The following is a 14,934-nucleotide window of genomic DNA, read 5'->3' as shown; positions in this document are numbered from 1 at the left end:
ATGGGTATATATTTATTAGGATACTTTATCTTGTTAATTTTGTGTGGAATGGATATTTTATATGACCTTTTTTAACAATTACTTAGAGTTCAATATTCGTGTTCATCATCAAACTCCCTACAAATGACAAATGTTAGGTTAAGAACTCTTGCAGAAAGTCATGAATGAATAACTGCCTATTAACCTCTGTGTGTCATTTTGAATGCTCATGCGGACATTTATCATAAATTAAGCAGTAGAGGACTTCACCTTTGATCAGAGAATCCCAGGAATACCCAACAGCTTCACAGAGCAATATTGTTGATTCTGTAGTTTGCTTTCATCTAGGTTAATACCAAAAAGATAGCGATATAGCATGTAAGTAGGAATATCTAATTTGTAAATGTAGAAGATAGTGGTATTTTCCAAGTTCTATACAAAACAAACATATGTACGATCATTAGGATAATTGTATTGGTCTTTCTCAATAGAACGTGGCTAAAATCTGATTCTCATGACACTGACAGGCACTTAAATAATCTTTTTATCTTTCCGGAGTTCAGTAACTGAAATTATTGCATATCACAATTTTAATTTAGACAGTGTATTTCCATGCTGTTACTTAATGAACTTTTGACATCCCTATTAAAATATCTTTTAGTTAACAAAGCATATCTCACAGGCATCCAAACGTGGGGGATTTTTGAGCTGCATACAGTTGTGCCTAACTCACTGCAGGTAGTAAGGAAAGAATTGGCATTTGCAGAATAAAGTTGCTGTAAACAGGTAATAAAAGCATAAAAAGTGGATACAATGCGATTGCACATTACCATGTGTTGATGCTCTTTTGAGAAATGGCCCTACGTTCAATGTTCATTATTTAAAGAAACTTCTAAATAAATTTTTCAAAATCCTGTGTCATAAAAGAGCTTAAGGAAACATTGCTTACGATGTTATGTAGAAAAATAGGAATACAATAAATTAAAGTTAGGGAAGGCAGTTCTTTGCAACTTAATAAATTCCTAGTAAATGAACCCAAAGTTAAATAAAGAAAATAGTTATTTTGGATTAATTTTTTTTTATGTTTGTTCAAAAAGATATAATGCATACATGCTGAATATATTACATTACATTCAGTAATTATGAACATAAACACGCATACTCAAGGGAAGTAAATGATCAGCACATACTTATGCTGGTACAGAGAAAATATTGTATATGTTGCTCCTGGTACTGCCCATTATTGTCCTTTTTGTTGCCTTTCTTTTGATTTGTAAAGTTAAGACTCAAAACTTGGCAAAAGGTGTAAAAAAATCACTTTAACACTGAGAAATATTGGGCAGTTTCAGAAAACTGACGTATCTTCCTTTACGGATATATTTCTTCTTACCGCAGATCTAATGCATTTGAAGTGCTGGCACTCGATGGAGTTAGTACTGGGATACTGCAGTTTTATACAGCCCAGGAGAGTGCTGACTGGCTGAGAGCAATATCAACTAACATCAGTGATTTGACACTTCAAAATGTATGTTACTTTCTGCATATTTTCTTGTCTGTGCTATTGTAAAATTATTCCTAATTTTCCAGGAGTAGAAAATAATTCACATTTAAGATACAATATATAAACCCGCATGCGTATGAGTAGGAAAATGAGAAAGAGCAGGGTGAGGTTGTCTGTTTAATCAAAAGTATCAAGAAGATTTCAAAGCTTGCAATATTAGCATAGAACAGAGAGTAGCAGAAAATCAGATTGCATTTATTATTTGAAAGACTTTTTAAGGCAAAATATTTATCCTTCCTGTTCATTTCTGAACTCTTTAGATATGAACAACTATTTCTTTTTTTTTTTTCATTTTTGTAATTAAAATATGCTTGAAATTAGTATTTGTTGATTTTGAAGCAGGCATGTGGAAGTCCTGTAGCTAGTGAAGTGTGACATAGAGAATTATTGGAAGACAGTATTTCTGCTGTCTCTAAGTTGTCTAGAAGTTGATTTATTTAGGGTCATTTTATTCCAGAAGTATTAAATAATCTATGGAGATACAGAAGGTTATTTTTTGGACAGCACATTATTACTCCAAGAATGAACGACTCAAACCTATTGAAGATTCTGGAATGAATCCCAAAGTTATGTAGGGAAATTGATAATGTACAATATTGAAAATGTATTTCAGTCTTTTTGAAATGGTAGAAATCAATGATGAAAAGATAAAGAGCACAGCTGTCTCTGAAAGAACTGCCAGTGCAGGTTTTTAACCTTTATTATTTTCTTTAGATATGTTTATACTGTAACTTGTTTTATATATTATGATTAGTAGCATGTCTTTAATTTATACTTTGTGCTCAAGAATAATTGTTGCTTAGTTCTTCAGATCATACTGTGTAGAATTTGTACTGGATTTCAATATAAATCTCTGGCCAGAACACATTATAATTTGCATTTATTTTTCTGGTGTTCCAGAGTTTCTCGAAATCACATTTGTTCATGATAGTTCATTTATTACTTTAATTGTTTCTAAATATTCAATTGCTTAAGCAATGACCGGCAAAACTGAACATTTTTGCTTCTGATACATTCTTTATAAATATTGTCTATTCTCTATTTATTGATTTATCTCATTTACAGCATATTCCTATTTGATAATTCTAAGAAAGCGTTATAAATTATTCTTGAAATATCATAATTCCTTCTGTGTGAATAGAAAAAGAAATAAATGATAATATTTTTGGAATAATTCCAGTTCACAGATTTTAAGCCCAATTCTTACAGTTGCTAATGAAATGCCCTGAATAAAAACTACTCTAAGGATAATAGAATAAGACAATAAAAAGCAGTCATAAATGCATAGAAGTCGTATGAGTCATGAGGTTCTAGTCTGCTTTTTTCAAATGTACCTGGTGTCCTGACATACCGTGTTCACTGCCTTGTGACCTGCAGCGGTATTTTATTATATAGTGAGTAGTTACATCAATCTTCATAGAATCACAGAGTCGTAGAATAGTTTGGGTTGGAAGGGACCTTAAAGGTCACCCAGTTCCAACCCCTGCCATGGGCAGGGACACCTCCCACTGGCTCAGGCTGCCCAAGGCCCATCCAACCTGGCCTGGAACCCCTCCAGGGATGGGGCAGCCACAGCTTCCCTGGGCAACCGGGGCCAGGGCCTCTCCACCCTCATGGTGAAGAAATTCTTCCTAATGCCTAATCTAAATCTTCCCTCTTCCAATTTAAAGCCATTCCCCCTTCTCCTATCCCCACAAGCCTTAGTGAATAGCCCCTCTCCATCTTTCCTGTAGCCCCTTCGGGTACTGGAATGTCGCTATAAGATCTCCTCTGAGCTTTCTCTTCTCCAGGCTGAACAACCCCAGCCTGTCCTCGTAGGGAAGTTTCTCCAGCCCTCTGATCATCTTTGTAGCCTCCTCTGGACCTGTTCCAAGAGCTCCATCTCCTTCTTACATTGAGGATTCCAGAACTGGATGCAATACTCCAGATGAGGTCTCCCAAGAGAGGAACAGAGGTGCAGAATCCCCTCCCTCCCTGCTGGCCACGCTGCTTTGGATGTAGCCCAGGACATGATTGGCCTTCTGGGCTGTGAGCGCACATTGCTGGCTCATGTCGAGCTTCTCATCGACCAGCGCCCCCAAGTTCTTCTCTGCTGGGCTGCAGTCAAGCACATCATCTCCCATCGTGTACTGAAAATGGGGATTGCCCTGACCCAGGTGCGGGAATCTTCTCCATTATCTATCACAACAGTGAATTCTGTAAGCAAAGCAGCCCATCTGGTGTTCATAGCAGTGGTTGTTCCTGGGAAAGATCTGAGAAGACACAGCCATGATCCATTCACGTTTGCTGTTCTTATTGAAGTCCCGAGTAAACTCTATACAGCCCAGAGGAGAAGCAAGGAAACTTTTTGCTGCAACGCAATGCTTTACAGGTTTTGTCAGGTGCACATGCTGTGGTACAACTGGAAAGGTCTGGCCAGAGCATTATTTTAGTTACTGATCTTCACACCGAAAGATGGAATAGTCAGCAAGAATCCCTTTTACTGCAAGCATCTTTTTTAAGATGAGGACTGTGAGGCTGGAGAGCAATAAAAAGTGCAGTGAAAGAAGGCTGGAGAGCGCTCCCTGCCCTGGGCAGCCAAAGGACACATAGACTGACATCCACAATGCTTAGGGCAAAGTCTTTGAATCAGGCTTCTTGAAAATCCATTTTTAATGCTTTTTATTACCCTAATATTATCATTTCATATCATTCTTCTTAAATTAAAGTTAGGGAATGGATCTGTAATTCCCAAGAGCTTTTTCCTGTTTCTGCACTTCTTCACTTCTTTATGGTGCCTCTCCTCTATTATCTTCTGAAGATAATAATAACTGATAAGATAATCCCTTATCTCCTTATGGGTTTATTTCTTGAGCCTAAATTCAGTTGCTTCTCCAAATATTTAAACTATTCATTTTCTATTCTGTCCTGTGCCATCATCTCTGTAGATAAATTATTTGCTAAATATGTGCTCACAATAGACCTTCTTGCCTCTCCTGTTGGCCTAAAGAGTATTAGCATTCTTACCTGGCCTATTACTAACTAATGGAAAGCAATACTTTTCATTGTTCACTTTCTATTTCCATAAATACTTAGATGGTTTTTGTGCTGGTATTTGTTTCTTGACGTAAGCAACTCTTCCTGCACCTCAGTCATTCTTAATTCACCTCTGCCTATTTGTGCTACTTTTATGTACATCCTTTCTCATACACTTTTCCATAGCATTTTGAATCATTTATTTTAGAATTTTAGTTAGAATCATAGAATCATTGAATAGTTTGGGTTGGAAGGGACCTTAAAGATCATCCAGTTCCAACCCCCCTGCCATGGGCAGGGACACCTCCCACTGGCTCAGGCTGCCCAAGGCCCATCCAACCTGGCCTGGAACACCTCCAGGGATGGGGCAGCCACAGCTTCCCTGGGCAACCTGGGCCAGGGCCTCACCACCCTCACGGTAAAGAAATTCCTCCTTATGTCTAGTCTAAATCTGCCCAGCTCCAATTTATAGCCATTCCCCCTAGTCCTATCACTCCATGTCTATGTCTCCCTCCCCAGCTCTCTTCTAGGCCCCCTTCAGGTCCTGGACCTACCCTTCAGGTACCTCTTCAGGTTTCTTCTTAAAGACCTCCTTGTACAATTAGTTGTTTTCTTACAGTGCACTCTATCGTTCATTTATCACTTTACCCTAATGTACTTTATTTTGCTCTTTTACCCTAATACATCTTGTTCAGCACCTGGCAACTCTTGTCAGATCTGCTGATGCCAGGAGACAATCCTAACGTAGGCAGTACAAAAATAGCTCTGTCACAATATGACGCTTCTGCTAATGTCACAGTGCACTTTTGAAGTACAGAAACATCTAACTTCTATGCAAAGACAAGCTCTCTGGGGATCAAGGGGAAAGGAAGAGTTGTCTTTCAGTAGTGAAGATGTGAGAAGTCATCACTGCATGAGGATGCTACTCCTGGATGTTAGCGTATCTAGAAAGAGTTCCTCGGTAAAGGAGAAATAATGATTCTGATACTAGCCTGGAGGGAGTTAGTTCTTATAAGACAGAGAGGCACGGGGAATACTGCTACATGGAGAAAGATGTAAGAGTTTCTTTTTCAGCCCTCCTTACTGATGTGTATATACACCTTGTATGCCTAGCTTAGAAAATCTCCTACTAACTGTCAGCTTTACAAGCAGCATAGATACTTCTTTTCCTAGGGACACTTGCCCCAAATTATCTATCACTCTGTTTGTATTCTTGCTTTTCACATACTTTGCTACCAGTATAAAACTTCCCTATCATCTTTGTGATTCAATACCCAATCTTCGCAATGCGCTCAAAGCTTTTCACATTTACCTTTGCCGGAAGAAAATATAGGTGAATCCGCACCTCACATTTATTTCTTCATACACCTCTTTTTCTTACAGTTGAAGAAACTCAGGGGGAAAAGGGAACAGAAACTGTCAGTGAAGCTGCTACGATGAAACAAGAAGCACAGGAAACAATCTGCATGTGTTTCTCGCTGCCGCTGTTCTTAATTTGTTGAACTAGAGGCTTCTTTGCAGGCTAAAGTGGCAATGCTGTGCTGGTGATGGCTTTTTAGGAGAGAGTTTTTTGGATTCTTTGTCTGTTTTGCACCATTTGGATAGCCATATTAAACATACAGAGCTTTTCTGATGGATCTTAATTATTTTTGTTGAAACATAGTACTGGACATAAATGTAGTCATAGTCAGTAGAAACACCTAAAGGTTATACTGCCAGTTCATTTACATTACAGAGACTTATTTCTTATATTTATAGCTTTCTCAAGCTTTTATTGTTTTTCCCCAGTATATTCTAATGGTGTTAGTTTCTCAAAAAATATTCACAAATAAATAGGTAGTTTGTGAGCAGGCAAGAGAACAAGTTACGATGCAGTTTTTCCACTTTAAACATTATTTATGATGCTTATAAATCATTCCAGCACCTTCACTGGAAGTTGATAGAAACTTAAAATTTGGCTTTAAAACATGGTTATTAATCCAGGTCATATTTATACTTTTGACAGCTTTTTTAATTGTATATGTCAAAGTGTGTAAACCTTTTCTCTGGGCCTTTGTGTACACATATATCTCAGTGATACTCTATCACAGTGGAGTAAAATTTCTCTTTGAATAGGGTAAGATTTATGAAATATAAGCTTTGAATATGAGTGTAAAAAAAGAAAGAAGACTGAAGTCTTGGGGTTTTTTTGACAGAGCAGAATGTGGGGTACATGCAGATGGAAACAAAATCCTTGTGTTTGGGAAGCGGTATATGAATTTGACTGCCTCAAGGATTATACAAACAATTCTGTTCCCGGGGTGAAAGTACAGAATAATAGTTCTCTGCTGCTGCTTTTTTTGTTTTGTTTTGTTTTTAAGCTCAAAAATTTCCATTTGAAAGTTCCGCACTTCAAACCATTGAGGTTGTAAAGGGAAGTCACTAAGGGGAGGAATCGCATTTAGCCAAGCAACAAGCAGTTGCAAAGGATCTTCTTATAAACAGGGGGAAAAAAAAAAGCCCAAAACGTATCTGTCAAGATCATTTTCTCTCTCTCTGCTGTCTGGAAAGGGAATATAGGTATACTAGATTTATAACTCCTTTTCCTTTTTTGCCTTGGATAAATCCCATCCCGGGAGGTGTTTAGGGTTAGGTATATGGTTCTGAATCATTTCATCCCCATTCTGTTCATGCTCTGTAGGTATTAATTTAGAACAGAGTATGGGAATTACAGCTGCTTAATAGTTCCTTTTCCAAGTTGCCTGCTGTCTCCGCAGGTTTTTGGGTTTATTTCCCCCAACTGTCTCCAGCTGCCATTACTGTACTGCAGTGCTGAAGGCTCACGCACTGCCAGCAAGGTGTAGCGTATCCCATTTGTGTTCCTGTCTCTCTGCACCAGCTCTGGAGACATGTAGAGAACATGTGGTGCCAGGTCAAGAGTGCACACAACTCTCTCTCTCTCTCCTCAACTCAATGACATGGGGGCATCATGTGATGCAAAAGGAGATCTTTCCTCTTCCCAATTATGTCAGGGCTGCAGCCATCCCTGCTCTGAGTAAGGAATGAGCTAAGGCTGCGTGGTGAATAGCTGCGGAATCCTAGAATCGTAGAATCACCAGGTTGGAAAAGATTTCTGAGATCATCGAGTCCAACCATACCTATCTGTCACTAAATCATATCCTTAAGTACCTCGTCTACTGATCTTTTAAATACCTCTACAGAGGATGACTCCATCACATCCCTGGGCAACCTCTGCCAGTGCCTGATGACTCTTCGGATGAACTCCTTGCAGTTTAGGAGTATATTGTGCCTTCTTGAGTGTCTGCATTGTTGCCAACATTCAGAGAGTCAGTTAGATTAACCCTAAGTGCCAAAACCCCAAGGAAAGCTCTCTGCATAGATGCCAATTCCTACAAAAAGATGGTAACCAGCAGAGGCCAAATGCCAGGCAGGGCCGACACCTATCCTTGTCCATAGGACTTCAATGCTTCTGTGTGTTGCAATGGTTCTTTTCTCTATTTCCTCTTCCCTCCTACTTCTATCTGATTAACTTGGGTAAATTTGATTAACTTGGGCAAATGAGACAAGATGTTAATGGTTCTTCAAAGATAAAATGCCAAGAATATTAAAAAAGATCTTGCTTCCGCTGGAATATAGGAAATCGAAAAGTTTTGCAGAATAGAATTCTTTCAGCAAAAAATTTTAATGACAATTATCAGAATGTTTTCTTTCAGCGAGCTCAAGGGCTTGTGTCCACTACTCACTTAAATACTGGTAAATAACACAGGAGAAATATTCCAGCTCCTGAAGGAGCTGCATAGCCAGGTACTTTGAAACACCCTCTCGCACTATTCTGCATCTTCGAGAATGTTCTACTTGTCTCTTTGTCAGTAATATTTTGCTTTTCTTTGCTCTTGCTGACCCGCTGGAAGAACTGAGGGGAAACACTATCTAAGGATAAGATCATTCTTGCTATTTTTTTACAGATACCTGCACATTTTGAGTATCACCCCTTTAAATATTTGAAAGCTATTGTGTTGATTTGCTTCAGAGGGTAGATGGCAAAACCACACCTCCAATGCTGAGCTTAGTTTCTATGTTAAATAAACTGGCAGAGTTTTGGCTTATCCAGCACGTTTTTCCCTATTGCCCTTGCCAATGGGAAGCTGCACGGGTTATGAGGATGCCCTTCGCTATAGGCTGCCCTTATTCTGCAGGAAAGCTATGTGGCCAGTCTTATATTCATTTTTTCCAGGCACATCTGAACACAATAAAAGTAGGATAACAACATTTCTTGCTATTGCATGGGGAGATTAAGTAGTTCAGCTGAACTAGAAAGGAGAGTGAAAGGAGGCAGGATACCTGCTAGGCCTGTTTATTTGCACTGGTTTATACCATAGTAATCTTATTTTTCTCCAAAATGTCATTGGACACCTGTGAAGAAATAATATTTTCTGTATATATATGGGTTTCCGTATAGTTTCTTTGCTTATGTGTTTGCCTCTGAGGCACTAGAGCAAGGTTGAAGTTGAATACAGGCAGGGTGTGATGGCATTCCTACTGATGTTAAAGTATTCCAGGTGCCATTCCGTTGCGTTCCGTGCAACTGCTCAGGGTAAAGCCCATTTACTGAATCAAATCTGAGAGGTCGGCTTCCTTTTACAACACTGGGCATGGCACCAATTTGTTTTATCCAAGTTACAGAGTGGGATTCTGGAGTTTCTGCTGGTTTGTGAATGTCAGGGACCTGAGGGTACCAAGAAGTTCTGCCACCCCTTCCTCCTCCCAAGACCTTCCAGTACCTGAAAGGGGCCTGCAGGAAAGCTGGAGGGGCACTACCCGTAAAGGCTTGTGGTGATAGGACGAGGGAGAGTGGGTATACGATGGAGAGGGGCATACTTAGGCTTGATAGAAGGAAGACTTTCTTCAGGATGAGGGTGGTGAGGCCCTGGCCCAGGTTGTCCAGCGAAGCTGTGGCTGCCCCATCCCTGGAGGTGTTCCAGGCCAGGTTGGATGGGCCTTGGGCAGCCTGAGCCGGTGGGAGGTGTCCCTGCCCATGGCACGGATGGAACTGGATGATCTTTAGGGTCCCTTCCAACCCAAACCATTCTATGATTCTAAGATGCTCCAGGCCACTTCTGGCACTGCCACGCAGCCTGGGGTCAGGCTGCTGTAGTACAAGAGCTACGAGGAACCTTCCTGGGGCTGCTGCCCTCTGCTTGGCAACTGTGTGTCAGCATCATCCTCATCATCAGTCTTCATCTGTGCTATGGTGCAGTGAGGAAGTGACCAGACTCCGTTGTGATGGTCCGTGTTCCTCCTCTGGGGTGGCAGGGAGGTGGTGGGAAGCATGGCAAAGCCTCTCCCAGGGGCTGGCAGGCTCTCTCAGCTCTCCTAACACTCTGCCCAAGGTCACAGCCAGATCTGGCAGGTGTCCCAGGCTCCCAGCAGATCTGGCCACCTCACCCCTAGAGCTTCAGTCACGCCCGGTTGTCTGACCCACCAACACACCTGCACTTGTTGACCACGCAATTCGATTCAAAGGGGTTGCAAAAGTGAGCAAATGGGGGAGAAGGAGCCCTGATGACCCATGATGAGTCAAGACTGACTTTTGAGCTCCTACAGCCCTTGGTATCACCCTGTGTCTGTACAGTTAAGGACCCTACTGTGTTACCCCTCCACACTGCGTTTTGTCCTAGGGACATGTTGTTTATGGTCCTGGATAATTCCCTCTGTGGCACATAATGGCTTGTTATTGCCATCCATTAGCTCCAAGTGTGTGTGTGCATATAAACACTTTGTAAATTTATACGTACATACCTGCAGCTTTTATATATGTAATAGTCTTTGCGTTCTATAGCTGTACTTTCCTAAAGCCAAGTAGGCAATACTCTCATGGCCGTTAGATGTTTATGTTACGGCAAGATAACTGTACTACAGCTCCAGACAGCCCAAGGCAAGTCCAGACAAACCGTGACACATCCTGAGGTCTGTGTCATCTGTGTCATTAGAATAACATAAAGCCTGTCGGCCTCTTTGAGGTCTGTTAGCTCTGGCTGGGATGGAGGTAACTTTCTTCATAGCACACCAGTGTTTTGGCTCTCGCTGAACAGTCATTGCACAGCATAAAGACTTTGACGTTTTCCCACTCTGACATCCCACCCAGCATGAGGTGGGCAAGAACTGAGAAGGGAAACTGTTGGAACAACTAAGCCAAACTGTCCAAAAGGATATTCCATACCATGTAACGTTGTGCTCAGCAATAGAAGTGATACAGTGGACAAAGAAGGTGGGAGGTTGTCTTCCATAGCAGCGGTTGCTTGGAGGTTGGCTGGGCATCAGTCTTCTTGTGGGAGGCACTGAATAATTGTGGTTTTATCAGCTTTATTCTCCTTTTTCCTTCATTTATTAAGCTCTCCTTATCTTGGACTGCGAGTTTTCTTGGTTTTGCTCTTCTTACACTCTCACTCTTCCTGCTGGGAAGAGAGTGGGTGGCTGTGTGGATGCTCAGATGCTGGCTAGAGTCAACCCACCACAACAGGCAATGGCATCAAAATTACTGAGCTACGTGGCTGCAGACATGCTCTGCTTCCAAAATATACCCACAGATTTGATTTTAGAAATCTGGGATTACCAGGATACAAGCATTAACCCTGGATTTCCTCTGCTCTTTTCATGTGGCAATTGTAGATCTTCCTGTGCATAGCTGTAGCTTTTGGTCTTCTATCACAAGCTTTTCACTTGTTACAAAGGCATTTTGATGACAAGATCCTTTGGTAGTACTCATCAGCTGTAGGACAGTTTGCAGCTTATATTCTTGTATATAGAGGAGTCTCTCTTTCCACTTATTTAATCTCTTTCTGTCTAGATTCCATATCGTTAGTACAATTACTAATACTGCGCTTCAAAGAAGGGAGTATCTGTTAGGGTTCATCCATCACCCATCTGTGCAAACTGACTGCCAAAGAAAAGCCAAGATCAACACAACTCTTCATTATCTGAACAGAGAGGAAAAAGAAAGTTATGTAACATTATTGTCTTGAACAGTAAACTGAAAAGGAAGCCTAAACAGTATGCCCTTCATCTTTAAACACCTTTACACTCTATGGCCTCCATTTCACAAGTACTTATTCACGTGCCTCATCTATAGATCTGCTTAAGCAATTGTTTAACTAAGACCTAAGTGAGGTGTCTATAGTGTAATATTTTAACTCAGAGTGGCAAAGTTAAATTGAGAAATGCAGACCTTTATGAAGGATTTAATGAAAACTCTTTGACAAAAGGTTTCCTGTCATTTGAGTCCTTGGTTTTGTAAATTTAGTGCAATAGTAAAAATCTAGTATTTATGCAGTGGATGATTTAATTTCTTATAATGTGGAAGTATTAATACAGTATTCAATATCTAAATCAATACTAATTGCATCGCAGAAACTCTTCAGCATATTAATAACTCTCTGTATTCTTCCATTTCTCTTTTATAGACAAAAATGGCAAATAAATGCTGTTCTCCCTCAGACCAGGTAAGGCTTTTGTTATATAATCATATTTTTAAAATTGTTATCATTCCATTAAGTTGCAAAATCTGTAGAGCTTACATACACCTTTAGTCAGTTTTAAAATTCTAAGTCACTAAATAACTCAGTTTTATATGGTTTGAAATTCTGAAATTACCTATTTAATACAGCAGATTCTTACTAATCCACAGCAATGGGCAAAATCCTCCAATATAGAACTAAAAAGTGGATTAGATGGACCCATGAAATACATGAGGGGAGGACAGAGCAACTCACAAACAGCTCTTGGAAAGAGTAGTGTATGTTTGCATATAGTATTGCAGCAGTGAGTAACGACTCTGTATTTACATCACATAGGGTACGCAGAGAGCCAAGGAGTTTATTACAAATCCAATCTGTTTGCACGTGTCACGCTGCGCAAACTATGTTTGCAATGACTGTCTGGGACTTTTGGAGCTCAGGAATGATGACTTGTTTCTTATGGTCCAATTAGCCAAATGTCCTGAAGACCCTGATGAATTTACTTCATTGGAAGTATTGTTGCTTCTTGTAACATTGTAAAGATTTTCTTTCTTTTACTTTGTAAAATATAATAGTAGCGTTTTCCAGGCTAATTCTGTAATTCTGGGAAGTACTTTGAAGCTTGTATTATAAATCTAATGAGTTTCACTTATGTGTGCTTTCATTCCATCAATGTGGCATTGAATCATTACTTGGGAACAAAGAACCCAGTGCCTGCTGTTTCCAGAAAAGCTGGGTTTGTAGATTGCTAAAGTGAAAATTGGACAAGATGTCTTTTATACTGTTTTACCGCAGATTATTTTATGGAATTTTATTTCAAAATTCAAAGACTGAGCAAAACGTTTCTTTATAGAAGGGTCAAATAAATATTTGCTAGTTTGACAGCTTGTGTATTCTTTCATATGTCATTATTCTGTCATCTTATTTATAAAGTATATTAGGACATTGATAGACTTTTTTAGAAACTACTAAAAATATTTAACCATTGACGTTTTCTTACAGAAGAAACTGTTTTCATATATTTGGGTCAATAGTACATGTACTTGAAAAAAAACTACAGACTTTAATTCTATGTGTAGAAGTTTATGATCACAAAGTGACCTGAGTTGGAAGGGACCCACAAGGATCATCGAGTCCAACTCCTGTCCCTGCACAGGACTTTAGTAACTATTCAAAGTTTTTTTCTTATCAATTTGGCCATGTAAAGGGTTTGGTTGAAAAAAAGAAGACATATTCTTTCTCAATTTTTTAAAAAATATGGGGGACAGTCATGCAACTTATCACTAATTATCTAATTTGATATCCTAAATTAACCAGCTGATCTCCATAGAATGCCTAAGCAGTCAGTGCAGATTACTCTGTTGTTCAAATGGGGAATTTGATATCAGTGGTTTAAATCATCCTTTATAGGAGCCTCTTTTTCAGTCTTAACTATACCGAGATCCTAAGATTAGTCTTGTAGCCTATCATCTAACGTAGGTGCCTAAAGTTAGGCAATACAAATCTATCCCTGTTTTCACGGCCCATATATGAAAAGAAGGGAAGTTACAAATAGGACTTTAACTTCAGGAGATGGAAGTTTAAGTTGGGACTGGCAGCAACAAATCTTGGGTTGTTCTCTGCCGAAATAATAGAGAAAAGATGAAGTTTATCATTAGTTCAGGCAGATCGAGTAAATAAAACTAGCAGAAATTAAAGTGTTAATGAAGCAAATGTTAAAAATCCAGACTTAAAAATGTCCTGTGAAAATTTATCTTAAAAGCAACCAAAATACAAGCCAAGAAGGCCAATGGAATCTTGGCTTGTATCAGAAATGGGGTCACCAGCAGGTCCAGGGAGGTTATTCTCCCTCTGTACTCAGCACTGGTGAGACCGTACCTCGAATACTGTGTTCAGTTCTGGGCCCCTCACCACAAGAAGGATGTTGAGGCTCTGGAGCGTGTCCAGAGAAGAGCAACGAAGCTGGTGAGGGGCTGGAGAACAAGTCTGACGAGGAGCAGCTGAGAGAGCTGGGGTTGTTTAGCCTGGAGAAGAGGAGGCTGAGGGGAGACCTTATTACTCTCTACAACTACCTGAAAGGAGGTTGTGGAGAGGAGGGAGCTGGGCTCTTCTCCCAAGTGACAGGGGACAAGACAAGAGGGAATGGCCTGAAGCTCCATCAGGGGAGGTTCAGGTTGGATATCAGAAAAAAATTCTTCACAGAAAGAGTCATTGGGTACTGGAACAGCTGCCCAGGGAGGGGGTGGTGTCACCTTCCCTGGAGGTGTTTAAGGAACGGGTGGATGAAGTGCTGAGGAACATGGTTTAGGGAGTGTTAGGAATGGTTGGACTCGATGATCCAGTGGGTCCTTTCCAACCTGGTGATTCTGTGATTCTGTGATTCTGTGAAAATGTGAATCTCTCGTATGTATATATACATATATATCACAAAAGAATAAAATATAACTTGGCAATGATAACTGGCAACAGAAGAGGACTTGATCTGCTTTAGATTAATGGAGCCTATTAATGTCAGTTACATAAAGTCTGTACAAACCTGAATAGCTCTTGTTAATGCAATTGATTTAAAATTAAAGGAAAGGGTAAGTTTAAGAGAGTGAAGGTCACTGGAAGAGCACTGGAAGAGTAAAATTGGTGATAGCTGCAAATTTATCTTTGCTTTTGAGTACAGATATTCCTGGAGGATTAAATAGGTCCTTGCAGTTTCATTATGGTTTTGCCATGAGTTTTCTTCATTGCCTTTAGTGTCAGATTTAATCTTTCATAAAGGGATGAGGTTGGATCAGGATAGGTTTCATTCAGAATCTGTTTTTCGTATGTCATCAACAAACTGGGATTCAGGTTCAAGAAAGTATAAAATTGCTT

General features: G+C 39.9%; 1 protein-coding gene across 1 annotated transcript in view; it reads left to right on the top strand.

The window, feature by feature from the left end:
- Positions 1-14,934, top strand: part of SNTG2 (syntrophin gamma 2) — a 275,672-nt gene that overhangs the window by 201,931 nt on the left and 58,807 nt on the right. The window contains exons 10-11 of the mRNA XM_054062992.1: positions 1,375-1,504; positions 12,016-12,054. Coding sequence (XP_053918967.1) covers positions 1,375-1,504; positions 12,016-12,054 — 169 coding nt within the window. The remainder of the gene's footprint in view (positions 1-1,374; positions 1,505-12,015; positions 12,055-14,934) is intronic.

This window comes from Cuculus canorus, chromosome 3 (assembly GCF_017976375.1).
Source record: "Cuculus canorus isolate bCucCan1 chromosome 3, bCucCan1.pri, whole genome shotgun sequence".
Classification (NCBI taxonomy): domain Eukaryota; kingdom Metazoa; phylum Chordata; class Aves; order Cuculiformes; family Cuculidae; genus Cuculus; species Cuculus canorus.
The sequence above is the reverse complement of the archived record's forward strand: the minus strand, read 5'-3'. Positions and strand labels throughout refer to the sequence as shown.